We start from the raw sequence: 19,725 nt of genomic DNA, 5'->3' as shown, positions 1-19,725 counted from the left end.
CAAATTAGATTTCCCAAAACATAGCATTCCCTCTCATTTTACACACCACTGTGGCCTGCAGACGAGAATAGTATAACCCATGAAATCCGCTTCTGATTCAGAATGGCACAGTCACAACACAATCAAGTGTGCTCTGGATCTATCTGATGACCCTATGTACCTAACTTACCCACAGTACTTAAGGTATGTTGTGAAACTTTCCTCTCCTTTATTAGTGATTTACCATCACTGATAAATAGACCAGCTATTAAACCCCTATACTCCAGTCTTCAATGCTCATGTCCAAGCCGTCTCTTTTTCTCACTTCTTTACTCCCCTTCTTCCTCTGCCTCTCCTTTGCATGGGCTGCTTGAGCTATTGCACTTAACTCAAATGAAGGAAAAGATTGGGATAAGGGTTATTTCTGTCGACAGTGGTAACGTTTGAGCCGAGGACCCCCTCCTGGGAACCCAAGACTTTGATAATGCTGGAGAGCTGAAAGGGTTAACTACCAAAAAGCCCCAATTTCTGAAGAAGCATTACAAAGAGAGCCATGTTGTTTAAACCAACAAACCATTTTATTAGTAAATGTCAAGTGCCATTTGACCAAGTGATGAGGCAACGTTGGCTGATGACTTTAAAGTGACAACAAAATAATTATATTTCTTGTTTACGTCTGGAGGGTTTTTAAAAGATCTTTTTATATTGAAAAGAGTATTTTGTATTTGATTTGCCAGGTTTTCTTAGTCAAACTACATTTCCACCTGTTTTGTTTATGTCAGCATGTGGCCAGTCGAGGTCAGAGCAGCCATGCTGAAGGGGGGCTTAAGTGTCAGACATGCCCACAGAGACAGGGGTTATGATAATGGATAACTGTGAGAAAGCCTGGGAGGGGAGGGAGTCTAGGAGAGGTGGCAGTCGGACACATACTATACCATGGACTATAGTCATCCTCCCTCCTCCTTTTCCACACCCTCCATGTTTTATGGCTAGATTCCGTTACTGCTCCCTGGCTCACCTCGCAGTGTGAAATGAGCAAGCCTCAACTATCCTCCTCACCCCACCCCACAAGCTTGCAGACACACGTGAGCACTGCCGAGAATGGTGTTTCTGTTTGGGCCTAAACATGTGGAGGTTTATGATCTGTTCAGTGTGTCATTTGAATTGTGGTTGTAAAGTATGTCACGGTGCTTGAGGGCATGTTTGTGTGTGTACATGTAAGTTTTAAGAAAGATGGGCTTTTTATTTATGCATACTTAGTGTATTGGTGACATTATACTTACAGTAAATAATAAAGGGCCTCATGGAAATTTACAATCCTACATGATGTTAAATTGTTAAATTGTTACATTGACAATCCTACATAGCCCACCAATCATCGTCTACCATCTTTCTCTAATTTCCCTGTCCCTTTCCTTACTTTCTTTCTGTCTTTCTCTCAGGGGGAGGGTGAGGGGCATGCTCCAGGCTGAAGCAGGTTTAGCAGGTTCTGGGGAGTGCAAGAATAATTTTGGTTCTGCTCTGTTTCATCATTTCTCGCTGTCAGAAGTTTGTTTCTGAAGCAAGAGCCTAAACACTTGCTTCCTCGGATGATGTGTCACAAGTTGCACTTTGTTGAGCAGTAGTATTTGTCTGTGGCAGGTTTTACTTAGTGGAAAAGAACAGGGATTGCAGAGTGAGCAAGTTGTGATCTCTGTTTAGTGTAAACGAAAGCTTTGACAGAAATTGTATTCTTGTTGTTTGTTTCAGTGTTTGATTTGTTTTCCATTTTTGAGCTCAGACAGTCAGAACCAGATATACCCCTGGCATAACATTTCCTAGTATCTTTTATTTACTTACAGGATATTCACAACTGCATTCATTAAGTGTTATCAGGTGAGACAGGTGTTTGTACGTTGATATTAGTGTGGGTTAAGTGATATGATTTAACCTAGTCATCAGCCTATTGTTGATAACTGACCACCCCTGAATAGGCTTCTATGCCATGTACCCATGTAGTTCAAAGGAGGATGTCAAAACCTGAGGAAATGGATGTTATTGAGGTTTTGAAATTGCCTGTGTGCACAAGGAGTAAGCGAGTAAATAGATAAATAACCACTGGACCTTGCAGAATGATTCCCTCTGGCCCTGGGCCAAACAGGTAATTCCTCCAGCATAGTTTTGGAAGGGCCACAGCGAGCCAAGCCTGCCTCAACAGTCAGACTGTCTGCACATTTCTGCCGCTGATGGCATACCAAGGGCGCCATTTTCCTCTCTGAGACAGACAAGCCAGAGGATCTGATTGGCCTTCCGCCAAAGCACACTCACAAAGGCTCCATTGACAGCAGGTCAGTTGGTTAACCAAGCAGTAGGCAGAGGGAGAGAGGAATAAGCCAGAAAACAAACCTTTTCATCACCTCTTCATCCCTAAGCTGCGTTTTTAAAGGGTTCTTCACACTAAAAAAGATGCACTCTTGTTGGTCAAAAAGGTGAAAACACATTTTCAGTTATTTAGGAAAAATAAACTGCAATTTAGTGGTGCTGTAGGCCTGCAAGCAATGACCTGTTCATTATTCTTACTTGAGTGAAATAGTTAATAGTGGATACTCTATCAAAACCATTCTGTTAACAACTGTATGATGAAAGTAAATGTTTTTATTCTGTGGCAGTATTTTCTCGTAAATCTGGAGTAATTTCTGAAGTACTTATGTCAGAATTGGTAGATGCTACAACAGTTTTTTGGAACAAGTTGTGATTTACGGAGTAAATAGAAATGTTTTGGTGTAACTTACAGTCTAGTACCACAATACTGAGTCTGCATTTAGACTAAGATAAATATGTGCTCAACCATTAGCTCATACTTGTGATGGTGATGGAGCCTCACGTCTTACATTTTCATCATAAAGCTGTGCTTACAGGGTAGTGTTCAATAGCTGCTGATGTTCTCCTGTGTGCTCCTCTGCTCATTATCTCTCCAGTCCAGGCCTTGCTTCTCTGCTTTCTCCTACCGCCCATCTCCTCCCCTGTGTACCAGCCGCTTTGCATACGACTGATGTTTAAATGCTGCATTGTTAACTGACGTGGGGTAGCCCTTTGCTGACCCGGGAGGTATTTGCTCGTTTGATCATGGGGCAGCAGTTTTAATGTATTGAAGCAGTGCCGCTTCGTAAAGCCCCAAGTAGAAGTGAAGATGGAGGGTGAAGGCAGGATGAGGGATCTATTGGTTCCAGGCCTGACTGTACAGAAAGAAGGTGATTATTAGAATATCTGTCGGTCAGCAAGGCCAGAGGGGACACTGCTGACCCTGCATTTCCACTTATGCTGTGATGGTGGGTGGTGGTATTTCAGGGGGCTGTTGTGCGGGTTGTGGGCAGGACAGAGAACAGGGCTCCATTGAGCAGTTTCAGTATCTCCGTCGTAGTGTGTTTTTATAAGGGTTTGAATCCTTCCATAAAAGTATGAGCATTTGTTTTATGTGCCTTTTTCTGTGGTTTCTCTTTTTTGTATTGTTTATCTTCCTGCTGTTTGATTTGCATCCTCTAAAATGGCCCTCCTACTCCATTAGCCACAAGGGCTTTTTTATTCCCAGAAAAAGTTTTGTTCATTTTCTTCTCATAAAGTTTATATGTTGCACAAAAAGCTGTCAGTTTCATCCTACAGTTAGTTTTTGGTCATAATGGTAACTGAAAACCCAGTGTCAGTGAAAAAAGCTTTGCCTTTTCGTGTGTGACTTGGCACAAGAATCTCACTTCACCAGCTGACAACACCACAGAAAAACACAACTTTGTGTTTGCACCTTGGAATCGTGTATTAAGACTTAGCTTGCACTGAAGCTAATCAGGGTCTGGCCTCTGAAAAGAAAAGCCACATATGCCCTTGAAGCCTTTTCCTTACCCTTCTTTGCCCTTTTTCTTTTTATATCCTCGTCTTTAGTCTTTGGTTCTTTTCTTGTGAGAAGTCTCTAAGGGCAGTGGTGACCACTCCACAGTACTAGGGGGAAAATAGGAGGGAAACCCATGTTACTCAACTAGATCATTAATATTTGATGGACAACTCCACCATGAATTTCCCAAAAATATTCCATACTGGGTTTGTGGTGCAGAATATTAGGCTAGAGATGGAAATTAGGAGGACTCAATGCACAGCTCGGGGTCAGCATCAGGATCACTGTAACCAGGTGGATCAGCTTGACCACAAACAAACAAGGCCATTTGTGTCTATTTGTTTTTTGTGTCTATTTGTTTACCATCCTTGCAAACAGTCAGAAATCCTTAGATATGCATAGCACTGAGGATGTCATTATGTCATTAAACACATTTGACACTGTTTTCTAAAAAGTCTTAACTTTAAATTCTCTTCTGAATAATCATGTTAATATGCTTCAGATAAACCCCGTCCTTCTATATATATGTCAATACACTATGGATCCTCTTGAGTTCTCACAACTGGAATCTGCAAATATGGATTGCCTCTTGCATTTCCAAAAGTCCCAGAGCAGCCCAGATGCCCCCTGACTTTTGAACTATGGTGCACAGGAAAGCAGAGTTGAAGCAGCAATCTGCATCTCTCATGGTGCCTCACACCCACGCTGCTACTGAGAAAATGAGAGCGAGAATGCCACACGAGTTTACCTCCAGCAGTGGAAGGAAAAAGAAAATAAACTGAAGGAGAATTCTTAGTCGATTAACTCAGGCTGTCATCGTTGGCTCTTAAAGTTCTTCCTCTTCTCTCTCTGTTGCCCTCTATCTTGCCTCATTTTCTTGCCTCTTTCCTTAGTCTTCCTTTTTTCATTCTTTTCTTTTAGATTTTGAAGAAGGCTGACCCTGCATGACTGCAGGCCCTGATTAGCAGGTCTTCACAGCCCTGAGTCTATTGATCGAGCATCCAGAGCACTAAGCAAATGTAGCTGGAACAAGAAGTCAATCATCCTGTTACTGAAACAACCCCTGTCACAACCGTAGTCACCCCCAAAATAACCTTTTTTATTTTTTTTTATCTATAATTCATTTGTGTGCATTTCCTCTACTCTAGATGTCTAATTCTGGCGTGAATATTTTTTAACTAGCAATTTGTTTCATGTAAAAGACGAGTTCATTCCAAACAGTCATTTGTCTTCTCTTTTTCATCTGTCCCAGCTCAACCCTTTCCTTCTGTCTCTCTCTCAGGCTTCCTCAGCTTAGACACAAGGACTGAGGAAACTAGTCTGCAAATTTAATGGAGCAGCATGGATTATTTAGACTGACTAAAGCCTCCCTTGTAGTGTCAAATGGAGGGTTGTGGGATGACATTATAACCCTCCATTCTCGTTCTCTCACTCTCCTGCTCTCTCTCTCTTTGCTGTACTTACCTGTTGGATGAAAGATCTGTACGTGCTTGTCCAAACCAGGTGGACCTGATGGTTCACATAATCCTTAATTGTTCTGTGTTATTTCAGCTCACATTACCAGGCAGTGCAGTTTTCACACATTTGATTCAATACTCCCTTGATGCATATACACGCATGTAAAACGTGGTGTTACACAATCTATTACACACACACACACACAGTCTGACATGGCTGGCTTAGTCCTTTCATACCTGCAGGACAGGGAAAAGAGCAAAAGTGGCCTGGCAGTCAAGGGGTCAAGTTCAAGAAATGGCTTCCTCCCCTGACATGCAAACGTAACCTTTAAACTCTGGATATGAACAGAAGAATCAAGTTTTCACCTCTTCCTTTATGGTCAGACTTGCTGCTCTCCTGAATAAAAGGTCTCTGGCTGAAGAGAGGTCAGCCTTCCACTTCATTTTCCATTTCATTTGCTTTGGACGTCTTCTTCTGCCATATCCTTGATGAACATATTTACCTGTTAATGTGCTATAGTTCCTGGATTATACACCTAAAGACATTAGGGCACTTGTTACTGATATTAGGGCACTGTTCACCATGTGAATGTCCCCCGCCTTTGTGTTTTTCCTCATATATTACTTTATAAAGCATTCGGTAAAATGCATGTTCAACCCGGAGGTTTTAAATCAAAGGGAACAGAATTATGTTTCTGCATCATGTAAGGCCTTACTCTACAATCCATGACATTCTTTTACATTTTTTTAGGAGTACTTTCTTGTGTAATCATGTCAGTTTTCTTTTCCTGTGTAATGTTTTTTAAGCCAGTATTTGAATTTTCTTTTATGCAATGAATTTTTTTTGCAGGCGGAGATGCACACTTGGACATAGAAAGTATAGTAGTACATAAGAAAATGTTTTTTAAATCGCACGTATAGGAATGTTTGCAGGCAGAGTGTAGTCAGCCAGTGCAGGCTCCGTGTACCTTTGTGTAACAAAAAGGGTCAGTCTGTGTGGGTGTGTGTGTGTGTGTGTGTGTGTGTGTGTGTGTGTGTGTGTGTGTGTGTGTGTGTGTGTGTGTACTTATATGTTACATGTGCAGATGTGTTTGTGTGCATGGTGGTGGGCAATATCACATCATCTCTATCTGGAGACACATGATACGAAACGAAAACCACATGGGACTGCAAATATTTGGAGAGTGGATTTAAAATGGCAAACAAACACCATGCGGAGGAGCTTTCTTACAGTTGATCATAAAACTCAGACATAAACACTAATATCCTCATTGCTTCTTTGCTGTGGAATCTTAAACTTTACATCTTTTTCTGCTGAGTTATTTTTCTTTTTAGCCGAAGTTATTTTAAGACAACTTGCAAAATGAAACTGTCACGACTAGTACATTAATTTCACACACAGTAAGATATACATTTCATCAGTAAGCATGAAGTCATTAGGTCAAATTTCACACTAGTGTTGATGTTAGGTGCCAGACTGGAAATATATTACTTTCTGCTTCCCTCACAAGAACTTTAAAACACTTCCTGGTATCTTTCTGTAAAAGTAGGAATAATAGAAACACAAGTTTTGAAAAATGATGTTAAGAAAAGAATATTAAATCATTAGATTAGGAATCATCATACCATGCCAAAGAAATCTTTCTTCTTCCTGTCACTATGTTATACCAGTAACAAAGCTTGCAGATGCCATTAACCCTCGCCTCAGGTGTCCTGTGCTCCCTAAGCATCCCAGCTCTACTTTTCTTTTTTTCTTCCTCCTTCCCTTTCCTTTCTCCCTTGAAAGCACAGCCTGCACAAAAATGATTTATGCTTTTTAATGAGATTTCAATACTGAACAAACAATAAAAATTTATAGGTATCATAGTTCTGGAGGCCTACAGCTCTAATGGCTAATGTTACACTCCTTTTCACCAGGGCCAGTAATCAGATCTGCAGCTGGCTCCTGGCCCTCACAGAATGTATACAAGGGGGATTTTGTGTTTTGGGAAATGTTAGCAGAAAGAAAAAATGGTGAGGAATGTCAGTTATCCGGGTGTATTCTGTAATCCCTGCTCAAGATGAAGTTGAATAAAAAAAGGTGTTCATTTTATATTTCTTTCTCCCGAATTAGAATCCAAACACACTGGGAGTGTTTGGAAAACCATCCCAGGAAAAATAGGCAATGATTGTAACAGAGTTGCAAAGGGAACTTCATTCCATAATAGTGCAAGTTTCTTTTGCAGAAGTTTAATCCCTGATATATTAAATACTGTATTTATTCCATTCTGTCTGTACATGTTCAGCCTCCTTGCATTGTTAAACACAGTATCGCCATCTTTCCACTTTTGTTTTTTGACTTGGTACACTCACCCATTTTGCTGCCATACTGCAGGGACAACCAGTTAATAGTAAATTAAATATTCAAATAATCAAATTACTCTTCCACTGTGCGCTTCAATGCATTAAAACAGGCACTGATAACAGAAGTATAGTTCATTAATGTACACTGACTATTATAAATAGGTAACTGTTATACCTAGGTGACAAGCACATAGGGCAAGGCTGTTTTATTCCTCACAATCCTCCAGCAAGAATGAGAGAAGTAGAAAAGATATGTGAAAAATAAGCAGCGTAATAACTCAATGAACTGGCTGAATCTATGAGCAAGGGGACAAAGAGGGGACACGGAGGAGGATAGAGGGCAAGGGTTCAAGCAGGTAACCAGGGAGAGAAATGATCTGTGTATGTGTGGAGCACAGAAAGCCACCTTTACATCGCACCATGAGGAGACGCTGCACCAGCTACCTAAAATTGCTACCGGCAAAAAAAGTTTTTAAAAACTATATAGTTACAGTGTATTCTCTCTTTTCACTTCACCCACTCTTTTTTTTTTTTTTTTTTTTTTGTTTTCTTCTCCATCTACTTTTCTCTCTTGGTCCTTCTTTTTATCGCTCACATACTCTTGCATATACACCCTCTCCTCCCACACTGAAATTCCTCTTCCTTTCTACCTTCGTCTTTACATCCCATTTCTCTCCTCTTTCTTCTCTCAGTCTACCTCTGTCCTCCCTCCCTCCCTCCTCACAACACTTTTCCAGGAGAGAACTGGGTTTCAGTCTAGGCTGCTGCTGGTCAGGGTTGTTAGCCACTAAATAAAAAATGGATGAACTCGTAGAGCCCCAATGCTGTTCTCCTGCATCAAGTTGGAAAAAAGATAGGGAGTAAAGTGGAAGACAGAGAGAGAAAGAGAGAGAGAATCAGGCTGACATGAAATATCTTGCTCAGACCATATCCTCCAAATCAAAACCTGTCCATCTTTTATGTCAGTCTTTTCACTTGTGAAAAAAAAAATTGGTCAATACAGGTCAAAGAAAGGTCTGACTCTTTTGTGGATCGAAATTCTAAATAATAATGATAATAATAAATTAAGTACTGTACCTTCTTAGTGTACTAGATAGATGGAAAACATCATTCACTTTGGAAATTTGTTTTATATTTGTTAACGGTTTTCCTAATATTAGTTTATAAATTAAAAGATATAACGGATTTAGATCCATGTTTTTTTTAATTACAAGTTTATTTTCATACATGTGTATAATTTTATGCAAAAGTTTAACTCATCAAATTGTCAAATTTAGTTCATTATCCTAATGAGTTAATTTGTTCATTAATTATTTAATCATTAAAGTAATTTTGCCAGAAAAAAACACTTGATTGCTCCAGGTTGCCAAGTGTTAACATTTCAAATGATTCATTGATAAATTGAGGTAATAATCAGCTGATCAATAACAAAGCAAACCTTTTAACACATTAAATAAATATATCAGTAACCAAGAATGACAGTAATTCCCAGTTAGCTGTTGTGTGTATATCAGACAGCGTCTTCATGTAAAGTGGATAACAAAGAAGGGAAATCCATTGAGTCCAGTTGTGTTAGTAGACATTTTCCTCTACAGTATTTCTGTATGTAGTTACTAACACATTGTCTGTCATTATAGTGAGTGTTAAGTGGAAATGTTCTTAAATATTGTTTGTCTTTGGAGAATTACATGATGTTGGGGACTCTTTTAAACAGTGAACAGCTTGCAATTAAAGACCTCCTCCAGCTGTGTGTGCGTGTTTGCGTGCATTAAAAAAATAATCATCATTTATCTTGAACACCCCCTTGGGGGCAGTAAGTGGAACATACATGGTGGGATCGCATCTCTCCTGCAAACAGGTCAAGTCATTATCTCTGCAGTGCAACATGAGCCTGATCTGATTGTTCTGGATCGTTCTGCCTCATTCTTCCTCATTTCATTGACTTGACTGAGGCATTGCATGTTTCTCGCCTTTCTTCACTCAAACTCGATTGATCGCAGGCCCATCTCCACCTTTTGATTTGTCATGTGTGTGTTTATGTGGCAGGTGTCTGTGTGTGTGTGTGTGTGTGTGTGTGTGTGTGTGTGTGTGTGTGTGTGTGTGTGTGTGTGTGTGTGTGTGTGTGTGTGTGTGTGTGTGTGTGTGTGTGTGTGTGTGTGTGTGTGTGTGTGTGTGTGTGTGTGTGTGTGTGTGTGAGAGAGAGAGAGAGCTCAGACCAGTACTACTGTGAGCATGTGCACACACATGTGCTTCCGCAATAAAACATTTATTTGTATTAGTTTGTGATAACAAGTTGATGCATTAGTTAGGACTTACCCCCAGCAGTGTTCCACCTCCATGTCCATCACTCAAACCATTTGTGAGCACATTGATCCTTCCCTCCCTCCTCCCTCCTTCCCCTGTTTCCCCCTCCGCTCCTCTTCTCCCGTATATTCCCAGGATTTGGAGGGAGGAGAGCCAGAATGGCTCAGACAGCCATTGATTTTTATTTTATTGGCCTACTAGTGGAAAGAGGATGAATAAGGGAGGGCCTGAGAGATGCAACTGTGCAGCTAAGTTTGTTCTTAGTGGAGACAGTGTCTGTGTTTGCGTGTCTGTTTAGGTGGGTCGGGCTTATAAGCTTATATGTGTCTGACTGGGACTGTTTTTGTTTTGGGGTAGGTGTTATCTGTCTGTCTGAGAGCTGTGTATATACAGTATGTGTGTGTATGTCCAGCCACCTCTGACAGCCATCAAAAGCTGTATGTCTGTGTGTGTCTGTGTACACATGTGTTCCCAACTTCATGTGTTTTGTGTGGGAGCACACACACGTGTATTACTGAAGGGACAGTGGTGCTGATGGAGCTGGCACTAGAGGCCTGGACCCCAACACACACACACAGAGCTAAGGTGTATCCCGGTGCTCATTAGAGCTGGTAATAAGGCTGTGCTGCTGGAAAAGGAGGGAAAAAAACAGGGAAAGGAAGAGAGGGGAGGGAGGAGGAGGGTGGGAAGGGAGAGACCGAAAAAAAAATGGGAGATTTTAAATTTTAATAACACTGGTACGATTTTGTAAATCTTTCCTGACAGAAAAGTCCTCATTATTTTCATCTGTCTCCAAGGAGCCTCTCCTCCAGCTCTGCCTCCTCGGGTAAACGGACTCACTCACTCTCTCTCTCGCTCTCTCTCTCTCTTTCTTTCCTCTGTCCTCTCTCCCTCTGTTTCTCACCCCCCTGTTTTTTGTCTCCACTCTTTCTTTCTTGTTTTTCACTTTTCACTCTCAGCTGTTTTGTTGTCCTTTCCTTCCTTCTTTGTTTATGTTTTTGCTCTTATTTACAATCACGGTTTTGACCCCCCTTTTCTCTCTCTCTCTCTCTCTCTCTCTCTTCTCTCTCTCTCACTCTCTCTCTCTCTCTCCCTCTCTCTGTTGTATGTGTCTGTATTTATCTAGTAAGGTGTTAGCTGAGTGGCTGGCTGTGATGAAAGAACATCAGGAGCCAATAGAAGGGCTTGTCTTATATGCCATTATATGCGGTTATTGGCTGATGCTTTAGTAACAGTTACTGCTGGTCTGTGTGAGTTTTTCAGTGGGGGTCACACAGATAGAAAATACTTGGGGATCATAGTTTCATAGTAGGGAAAGGTAAGCCTTCTCAAACTCAGTGTGTGTAGGACAGTGTATATGTGGGTCAGCATGTACGTCTGCACCCTTGTACGTGCGCTCAGTGCATCACTCACACATCCTCAAACCCTTCCATCCACACACACCTCTCACTCCCCACCTCTATGTCAAGTGTCAAAGCTGGAGGATGGATCCGGTTTGATAAGTTCTGTTCTGTCTGGCCACGTGTCAGGACGGGATCAACCATACGGCAGAGGAAAACCATGTTCTTCACTCTCCTACCTTCCAATTCTGGGGATTTTTTTTTTTTTTTTATTTCATTTTTGGGTTTTGGTTGGGGGGCAGGTGTTCTGTCTGTGGGGTAAGTTTTATTTTAGCTTCTGCTATTGCCTGAAGAATTTAAACAGAAACTAAAATGGCTTTTTCTCTAGAAGCTCATTTAACTAGTAAGCTCATAGTAAAGAGGATTATGAAAATGATCTGTCCTCTGGAATTTTTTCATTTTTCTTTTTATAAACACAATTCGTTGAGTGACCAAAAGGGAGTTTTGTTTTCTGTTGTACACAAAGTATTGATTTGTATAACTTTGTGTGATTGTGATTCTAATAATAAAAACATTAGCCACCCGGGCTATAATGCGATGTAAGCAGTGGCCTTTCCAACCTTCTCTGGAAATGATGAAATTATGTGGTTGTGCTGTCAGTGGGTATGTCTGTGGCTCTTTACAGTATCACAGACACTATTTTTAAATGGATTGTAAATTGAAAAAGTGAATTATGACTGAACACCCCCCCCTCCACACACACACACACACACACACACACACACACACACGTCCCTCTTCACCAACTCCTCCCGCTCTGTCTGGCTACATCCGTATGTGCATTTGTCAACAGGTCCCCTGGTCAGAGGTGACTCTTGGTTCATAAACTTCACAAGGTCTTGTAGTTTTGCTTGAGTTATTGCAAGCATTAGAAAATAGTTGTGCAAGGCTTAGTGGCTTAGTCTTGACAGTGCATTGCTCACAGTGAATTAAATCACACAGCTGGTAAAGTGAAAGGTGTACTTAGAGTTTCAGCTGTGGCAAGATTAAATTTAACTTTTGATTTATTTTGCAGAATTCAATTGCTTCAGCAGTTTCAAGTTTTTACTGGGCAGTGCTAATATATCAGAGTTGCTACAAATAAGGTTAGCTATGTTACATTGAAGACATGTTTTGTTGGACTGATATACAGAGAATGGTTTAAGGTCAAAATAAGTGTTTTTATCCCCTGAGAAAAAGTTCTTAAATAGCAGCACTGTCATATTCCTGCTTTGAACATTTACGTTTGAAGTTACTCAGCGTCAAATCAGACAACTTTAATGAATGCAGTTTTTACAGAATTGGACCAGCCCTCCCACCCCCACCAGAGTAGCACCCTGGCTGCTGAACTAACTTCCTGCTCATTTTTCCACCCCCAGGCCTCCACCCCCAACTGGAATATTAACAAACAACACAAAGCAATCTGGATTTTCCCAACACACACAGAACAAGCACCTCCTCTGGGTATTTGGCTAGGATAAATAATCATTCTAAATAATGAATGTCAATTAATAGGGGGAAACGTGGCCTTGCTAAGCATGCTCTGATTAGTGTTTCATTGGGATCTCCTCCCCAGCTGGCTTCAGCCAGTCATTTCCCCAGGATCAGGCTGGCCTGTCATAGCGCGCCTAACACGGCTTCAGCACTTCCATACAAACATGAGGCTATGACATATGAAAAGTGATGTTTTTATTTTTATTACTTTTGCTGTTTTTTTTTTTTTGCTGTGTTGTAGGATGAAACTTCACCCTGTAGCAGCCGGATATAAAAATATACCATAACTCTTACATCTGCTGCACAAAACATGCTTTAGTGGATACAGTATGACACTGATAGGATCATGTTTGGATTTATTCAAGGATGAACTGGCCACCTACAAAGCAGCGCTACCTACCAACTGTAGCTGTTTTGAGCATTACAAAATGCCAGTGAAAAGACAAACTGCCTTTTTTGTCAGAAGAAGTTCATGGTGTTTTTTTACAAGTGATTGGTTTTAGTTTTGCGGAGCTATTGAAAGCTACGTACAGCAGTGGGTATAAATATGTAAGAAGTACAAAGATTTACTCCCGTGATGCATAACGTGTGTTTTTATTTGCTGTTGTCCTTCCTTCCATAACCATGGCCTTTAAACTAAGTGGATAGTTGAGGCTACTGCAGGGCCAAGCTAGTGGACTGGAGGAGGCTGTGAGCTTGATTGGTGTACTGGGCTCAGACTTGGGCTTTAGAGGGTAGCAGGGTGACTGAGCAACCAGCCATCCCCCCTCCCCGGTGATAAATGACCACAGCATGGGCTATTCATCTCCTGCTTAGAGAAGTGGACATTGCCCCCCTTCTCGGCCTCTCCTCCTCCCCCCCACATGTCAGCAAATGTGATAATTCTCTCATTTGTCAGGAGCAGCGGAGGGTTCGGGGGTTTGCTTGCGTTCATCTGTGTGCGTGCATGTGTGAGGACACAAACTAAGGAATTTTTGGGGACACACGAGACGAGTTGCTCCCAGTCCTGATGGTCTGTAACTTTTCAGCAGACGAGCACCCGTTCCCTCTCTCCAGCGCTCCCTCCTTCCTTCAGCTTTGTTTTTTTTTTTGTTGTTTTTTTTTTTTGTTGCTTCAAAGCCCCCTCTTGTCAAGTTTACTTAGGTCACAGTGGGAAAATTTAAATGTGCAAAAGAGTGAGTCGTTTTATAGCAAATTCCATCAGTAATTCACTGACTTTATTACCTCCAGGAAACTACTGAGCCACTCTTTCCACTTTATTGTGCAAATAAACTTTTAGAGCCCGTCTGCTGTGTGTGTTTATATATTTGTGTGTTTAGAGGTGTTTTGCTCCATTTTGAATTTTCATGTGTGCACGTCAGTATATGAAAGCTGTGTGAGCATGCTAGTCTGAAATATTTTGTTAAATATCTTAGACCGGAGCATTGCACAAAAGCACTGGAAATATTGTGTGCTGTCATGCTAGTGATTGTACTTGTAAATACCATGTATGCAGACCTCATGGTAGCTATTAAACTCGATAAGCCTCCAGTTGATGGCTGGTCATTTAGTTTCCCCATAAACATGTGACATGTTTTACTTTTCTCTGTAGACTTCTGTGAACCCATCCCGATCTCTCTCTGTCTCTGTCTGCAGGATCATCCAGAATCGTATCCTGGTCTTCATCCTCGGAGCTATCATCCTTCTCACCATCATCCTGGCCATCTATTTCAATCTGCGAGGCCACTGATCTCTGCTCCACACACAGATACGCACGCACACACTTTCCCCCACCGCCACCACCCCCCACCCTCCCCAACACAAATAAAAACACACACATGCGTGATTAATAGCGACAAAGCGTTGTTCTGCTGTAATTAGGACAAATGGTCCCCATGAATCACTGTTTCCAAGGCCTGACAGGGAGCTTTTTCCATCTCTTTCTCCTTTCCTGTTTGCTGATTCCTTCTCTTTTGCTTTCCTCCTCTACCTTTTTTTTCTCCACTTTGCACCTCCCTTTCTGTTTTTTCTTTTTTTTTTTTTTCCATTTTCTTTTCTCCTCTTCAGCACTGTCCTTTCCCTGTCAGGCTCTTTCTTACATCTCCAAGATAAAAATAGTTGGATGTTTTTATGATAGTTAATATTTTTCATGGTGTCATCCTCTACGTGGGCCCTCAGGCCCCCAGGTGAACAAGGTCTGGGGAGTTTTTGTTTTTTTTTTGTTTTTTGTTTTTTTGTTGTTTTTTTTTTGTTTTTTGGTAACTCAAAGCAGATTCAGATGTGTAGATTTTTTTTTTCCCAGTGATTGAGATGGATCAACTGTTATTCAGGATGTGTCAGTGCATGAGAGGCAGAGAGAAACAGTGGGCTAAGAGTGTTGTGCACATGTATATGTGCATGTGTACAAGTAACGGTCACAGATTGAGGGACCCACACTGTTTATTAACACCAACAGTAGATACAGATACTATAGTATGCATGAGTTTCTGTAACTAAATGATTCAACTGTTCTTTATGCAGCCCCTATGCACCACGGTGGATGGTGCCTTCAGATAAGATATGCTGTTCACACTCCTTCTTTAAAAAGCTCAGCAGAGCCTAAAATAGACAAGTGGCGCTGCCTTGAAAAAACAGATGCACCTAAAAAGGTTGAGGGCAGTTCAGTCAATCATGAAGGTTTTGTTCAGTTTCCTCTAATAAGAACCCATTTATTTTCAGGAATTGCTATATGAACATTTCAAGAGAGTTTGGAGATAAAATAAACCGAAATATATTCTTTTAATATGTTTTTAATATGAAGCAATCCAGCCCCAACCTTGCAATACAGACATTATAATCAACTTTGATATTCACATTTGGTACAATTTCCCTGCACATCCCAAATACAGATTTCCACAGCTCGTCCTCATATTCCCATGGACTTTCAAATATAACTATTCTTGTGGAAAATGATAGTTATACTATATGTACTAACAGTTAAATCTATGTCATGTATTGTGTTTTGCTTTCAATACAAGTGATTGTGTTAATATTTATTTATAAATATGAGTTTTGATTTAAGGTTTTTGTGCTAGAACTGTATATTTTATAAAATTTAAAGGTATTCAGCACATTAACAATCTTTTTTTTTTTTTTCTTGGTGGAAGATAGGGGGATGTTTAGACTAAATCAAGACAGCACACCAGGACCAACTGAAATGTGTGCATTTCTAGCTTTGTGTCTTAAAGGTTTTTATTTTTCTTCTGTCCTCATAAATGGATCTAACTTGTTTTAGAACTTGTACTTTCTGTTCTATATTTTTCTTGTCAAGTTCTGAAGACTGTGATGCGGCCCTTGTTTCTGTGTTTATCTGTATAGTGAGTGATGATGTGATACATTTGCAGGTGTTTGAAAAATGCGTGCGTGAGTTTAGTGCCGTTTCATTCTTCAGGGGAAAGCCATTCTTCAGGGGGTCTTGGAAAATCTAAATTTAAGAGCATATCTGGAGAATTTCTGAAGTTGAAATACTTGGAGGTAATGGCGTGCACACTCCCAACACACACATATACACACAGAGGACTGGAGTACTGGAGCGGGTGCGTGTCTCCGGTGTGTGGTGTGGCGGTTCCCGGCGAGGACATTTGCTATTCTGTTTCAGGGCCACAGTCTTCATTTTCCAAGATAAGGGGGTGCCAGGGTGGTGAGGGGTCCTATGCTCCCCCTCCTGCCCACCACCATTTCGCAGGCCCTCACCAGCCACAGCGCCTCCGTCTGCTTCAAAGCCTCAAATTAATGGCCAACAAAATAGTGTGCCTCTGACTGTCCCATGTGGGGCCGACCCACCAAGAGTTATCATTAAAGCCAAGGAATAATAAAAAAAGGAAGGTAGAAAAAAGAAGGGAGAAGGAAGGAAGTGAACAAGGAAACACGGAGGTGGAGGGGTGGGCTGGGCTGGGCAGTTTGACAAACCTCATCTGGTAATGACCCTCAGTGATTATTTTTTCACCCAGCGCACCCCATGTGTGTGTTTGTGTGTCTGCATTTGCAGCCTGCCTAAGTGCCGATGTGCTATTTCTCTTCCTCCCTTTCTATCTCTCTCTCCATTTCCATCCCTCTTGCTCCCCCTTCTCTCTACCTCTCCTGCCACCTTTTCTCCTCCTCCCTGTCCTCCCCTCCCTCCTTCCCTCCCAGCCTGTCAGATGAGTGGAGCAGTAGCTAGCGAGTGAGCGGTGGAAGGCAGCGTGGCGGCGGCTTCTATTTGAAGTTGTAATGGTGTCAAAAAGTCAGGGCTGACTGACAGACGTCAGTCCCACAGGGCCTCATTAAAAACAGACCCACTTGACAAGGAAATAATTGAGCGCCGGCGACAACTCGGGGGCCCCCTCTGCGTTTTTAGATGTTTTTATTTTCTTTTCATTATTAGTGCTGAGCTATTATGTTCATTAAGAAATGGCATTAAAACAAGTTTTTAAAAGCAGGGGGAGGGAGGGAGGAGCAGGGAAGGCAGGATGCATGGAGATGGGGAGATAACGATTTGTTTAGCGCCTGCGTCCTGTTTTATTATTTAAAGAGGAGCATTGTCATTTGATACCTTGGCAGACGTCGACTATCATTTACCTCTCCTCCCTTTTTTCCTCTCTTTTTCTTCTTTTTTCCCCCTTTTACATCCCTCACTCCCCCCAGCTTTTATCTTTCCCTCCTGTGTCCATCTCTCTCGTTCTCCACCTGCCCATCTCTTCCTGTCTTCCCTTTCTTTCTCTCCCTCTGAGCGACGGGTGTCGTAGGAATATGAACTAGATTATTCATCAATGCCCCCTCCACCCCCTGCACCACTTCCCCCATTAGCTGATTTGGTTTTCGACAAGCGTCTCACCGCAGAAGGCTGAGGATGAAAACTTGTCAAAAATAGGTTATATCTTATTCCAAGGGGCAACAATAGCAGCAGGTACAGACACCTTTTAATATTTAATTTCGACGGGTGTTAACCCTCCTTAAGTGACTGGAGCTGTGTCTTCCATACAGACACCAGGAGAGAAACACTGGGGGGAGGTGAGCAAGAGGAGAGAGCAATTAATTATTTGATGTCTGAAAAGTGAGTTTGAAGCTCTCCCTGCCCTCTCCTGTTTGCCACAGAAAGGACCGAGTCTTTGGGTGTCCCTGTTCATTTTCTACACCAACCACGTCCTCAGCATGGCTGTCCTGTGAGAACGGAAACATTTCCACTCGAATCACATTTAGATCCTTGTTCCACTGTTCCTCTCTTGATACAGTAATGATTATACGAGTGATCATATAGCAGTGTTTTTGGTTGCTGTTTTCATCAGTGGAAAGTGTCTTTTAGGCCACCATGATGTTGTGCATCTCACAAACTTTCCCTTATGCGCGGAAGAGAAGTAATTCACGTTCTCCTGGGCCTTTCTAGTCAAATAAAACAAGGTTCCTCAACAAGGAGCCTCAGTGAGACGCCACCTGATGTTTCTCAGCCATTTAAGATGACGAGGGACTGTGACAAGCATCATTTGAGCTTTGTCCCCTAGTTAAGGGCGGGCCTTAAACGTTTAAGCAGCTCCAGTGGTTGCATCGCGATGGGAGGGTGTACACTTCATCTCCAGGAGTGTCCATGAAGCTGCCAACCCCCCTCCCCACCCCCCACCACCACCACACAACAGTTAACCAAGAAAAACCCACAATGACACACAGTTTGACAACTACAGTGAATCTTCTACTGTTTGATTCAGCAGACACACAAAAGCGCACACGCACTGTTGCATGTATGGTGGCTGTCCCCAGATAAAAAGACGCGACACACACACACGCACACACAATGCTTGTGCTGTAGTGTATGGCTGTTAGAAGAGGAGCCATGTTCCCCGTTTGTACATGCCACCAGTCCAAGCAGAATGGCTTTCTTTCTCTCTCGGCCCTTTATCTGTCTTTTCTTTCGCCCCATCAGTGCTGTCGACCATTTTATTGGTGTTCATGCTCACAAAGAAATGACAATGCTGCCCATTATTTAAGGAAATTACAGTGCTGCAGCCCTATATACACAGATGTGTGTGTGTGTGTGTATCTGCATGCAAGATGTGGGCCCCTGTGGTTGAAATAGAGTGTTTGGTGTAAAAGGTTATGTAGATTCATCTGTATGACAATGTCCACCTGTAATGTCCAGCCAGATCTTTTTTTTTTCCCCAATCGACCAGGTTCTTCTGTTCATGATGTTCCCCTCAGTCCATCCAGTCAGACTCTGTCAGTGTTGGTGTTTAACATCTGTCATTAAAGCAACTCTGGAGCTCAGCAACCAAGACGCTGTGTCATAACTTGCATTGCCTTTCTCAACCGCCAAGTGCTGTCATGAGACACGTTTAAAAACACATTGGGGGAGCAACCTAGCTGACTCCACAGGAACAAACATGGTGGTAAAGCCCTGAGCCCTTCCTGTTTGATTTTAAAGTCACACCCAGCCTTGTGCAGAAGACATTCTAATGCTGTTTCACCAGGCAGACAATAGAAACACAAAGAGCTGGGTCAGACCAGGGCTGAGCCAGACTGAACCACTCAGCGCACCCCCTCTTCCATCTTACCTTCCATGCCTCTCCCTGTAGAATACTGCCAGAGCCTTTGAACTGAAATTAACACTTTACCACTACAAAGACATACAGTTGTAACCAGCAATGTCATTTGCATGATAATGGGGAGTTGAAGAAAATTAAGTTGTTTTCAGTGGCGGAGTTTTAAACTTTTTTATTTGCCAGTATTTTTCTAGCTCTTTCGATTAAATCCCTGCTCCCTGTGACGTACCATTTACAGGTTCATGTACCCAAACTCATTAAATGGTCTTTTTAACATTTTTTGGGCCACATTTAGAGTAGACTTCTTATTAGCTGACTGGAATAACAAAATAAGTGAGCGAGCAAATTTGGTGTAGTTCTCTGCGCTGTCTATTTTAGAA

At 41.8% G+C, this 19,725-nt stretch overlaps 1 protein-coding gene across 2 annotated transcripts in view; it reads left to right on the top strand.

The window, feature by feature from the left end:
• Positions 1-18,444, top strand: part of vti1a (vesicle transport through interaction with t-SNAREs 1A) — a 105,162-nt gene extending 86,718 nt beyond the window's left edge. Inside the window, exon 8 of one of the 2 annotated variants that reach the window (XM_026316375.1) lies at positions 14,454-18,444. In XM_026316375.1, coding sequence (XP_026172160.1) covers positions 14,454-14,547 — 94 coding nt within the window. In that variant the 3' untranslated portion in view covers positions 14,548-18,444. The remainder of the gene's footprint in view (positions 1-14,453) is intronic. The other variant, XM_026316376.1, reaches the window with a different exon arrangement.
• Positions 18,445-19,725: the final 1,281 nt, after the last annotated feature.

The sequence above is a fragment of the Mastacembelus armatus genome, chromosome 19, assembly GCF_900324485.2.
Source record: "Mastacembelus armatus chromosome 19, fMasArm1.2, whole genome shotgun sequence".
Lineage (NCBI taxonomy): Eukaryota > Metazoa > Chordata > Actinopteri > Synbranchiformes > Mastacembelidae > Mastacembelus > Mastacembelus armatus.
The sequence above is the reverse complement of the archived record's forward strand: the minus strand, read 5'-3'. Positions and strand labels throughout refer to the sequence as shown.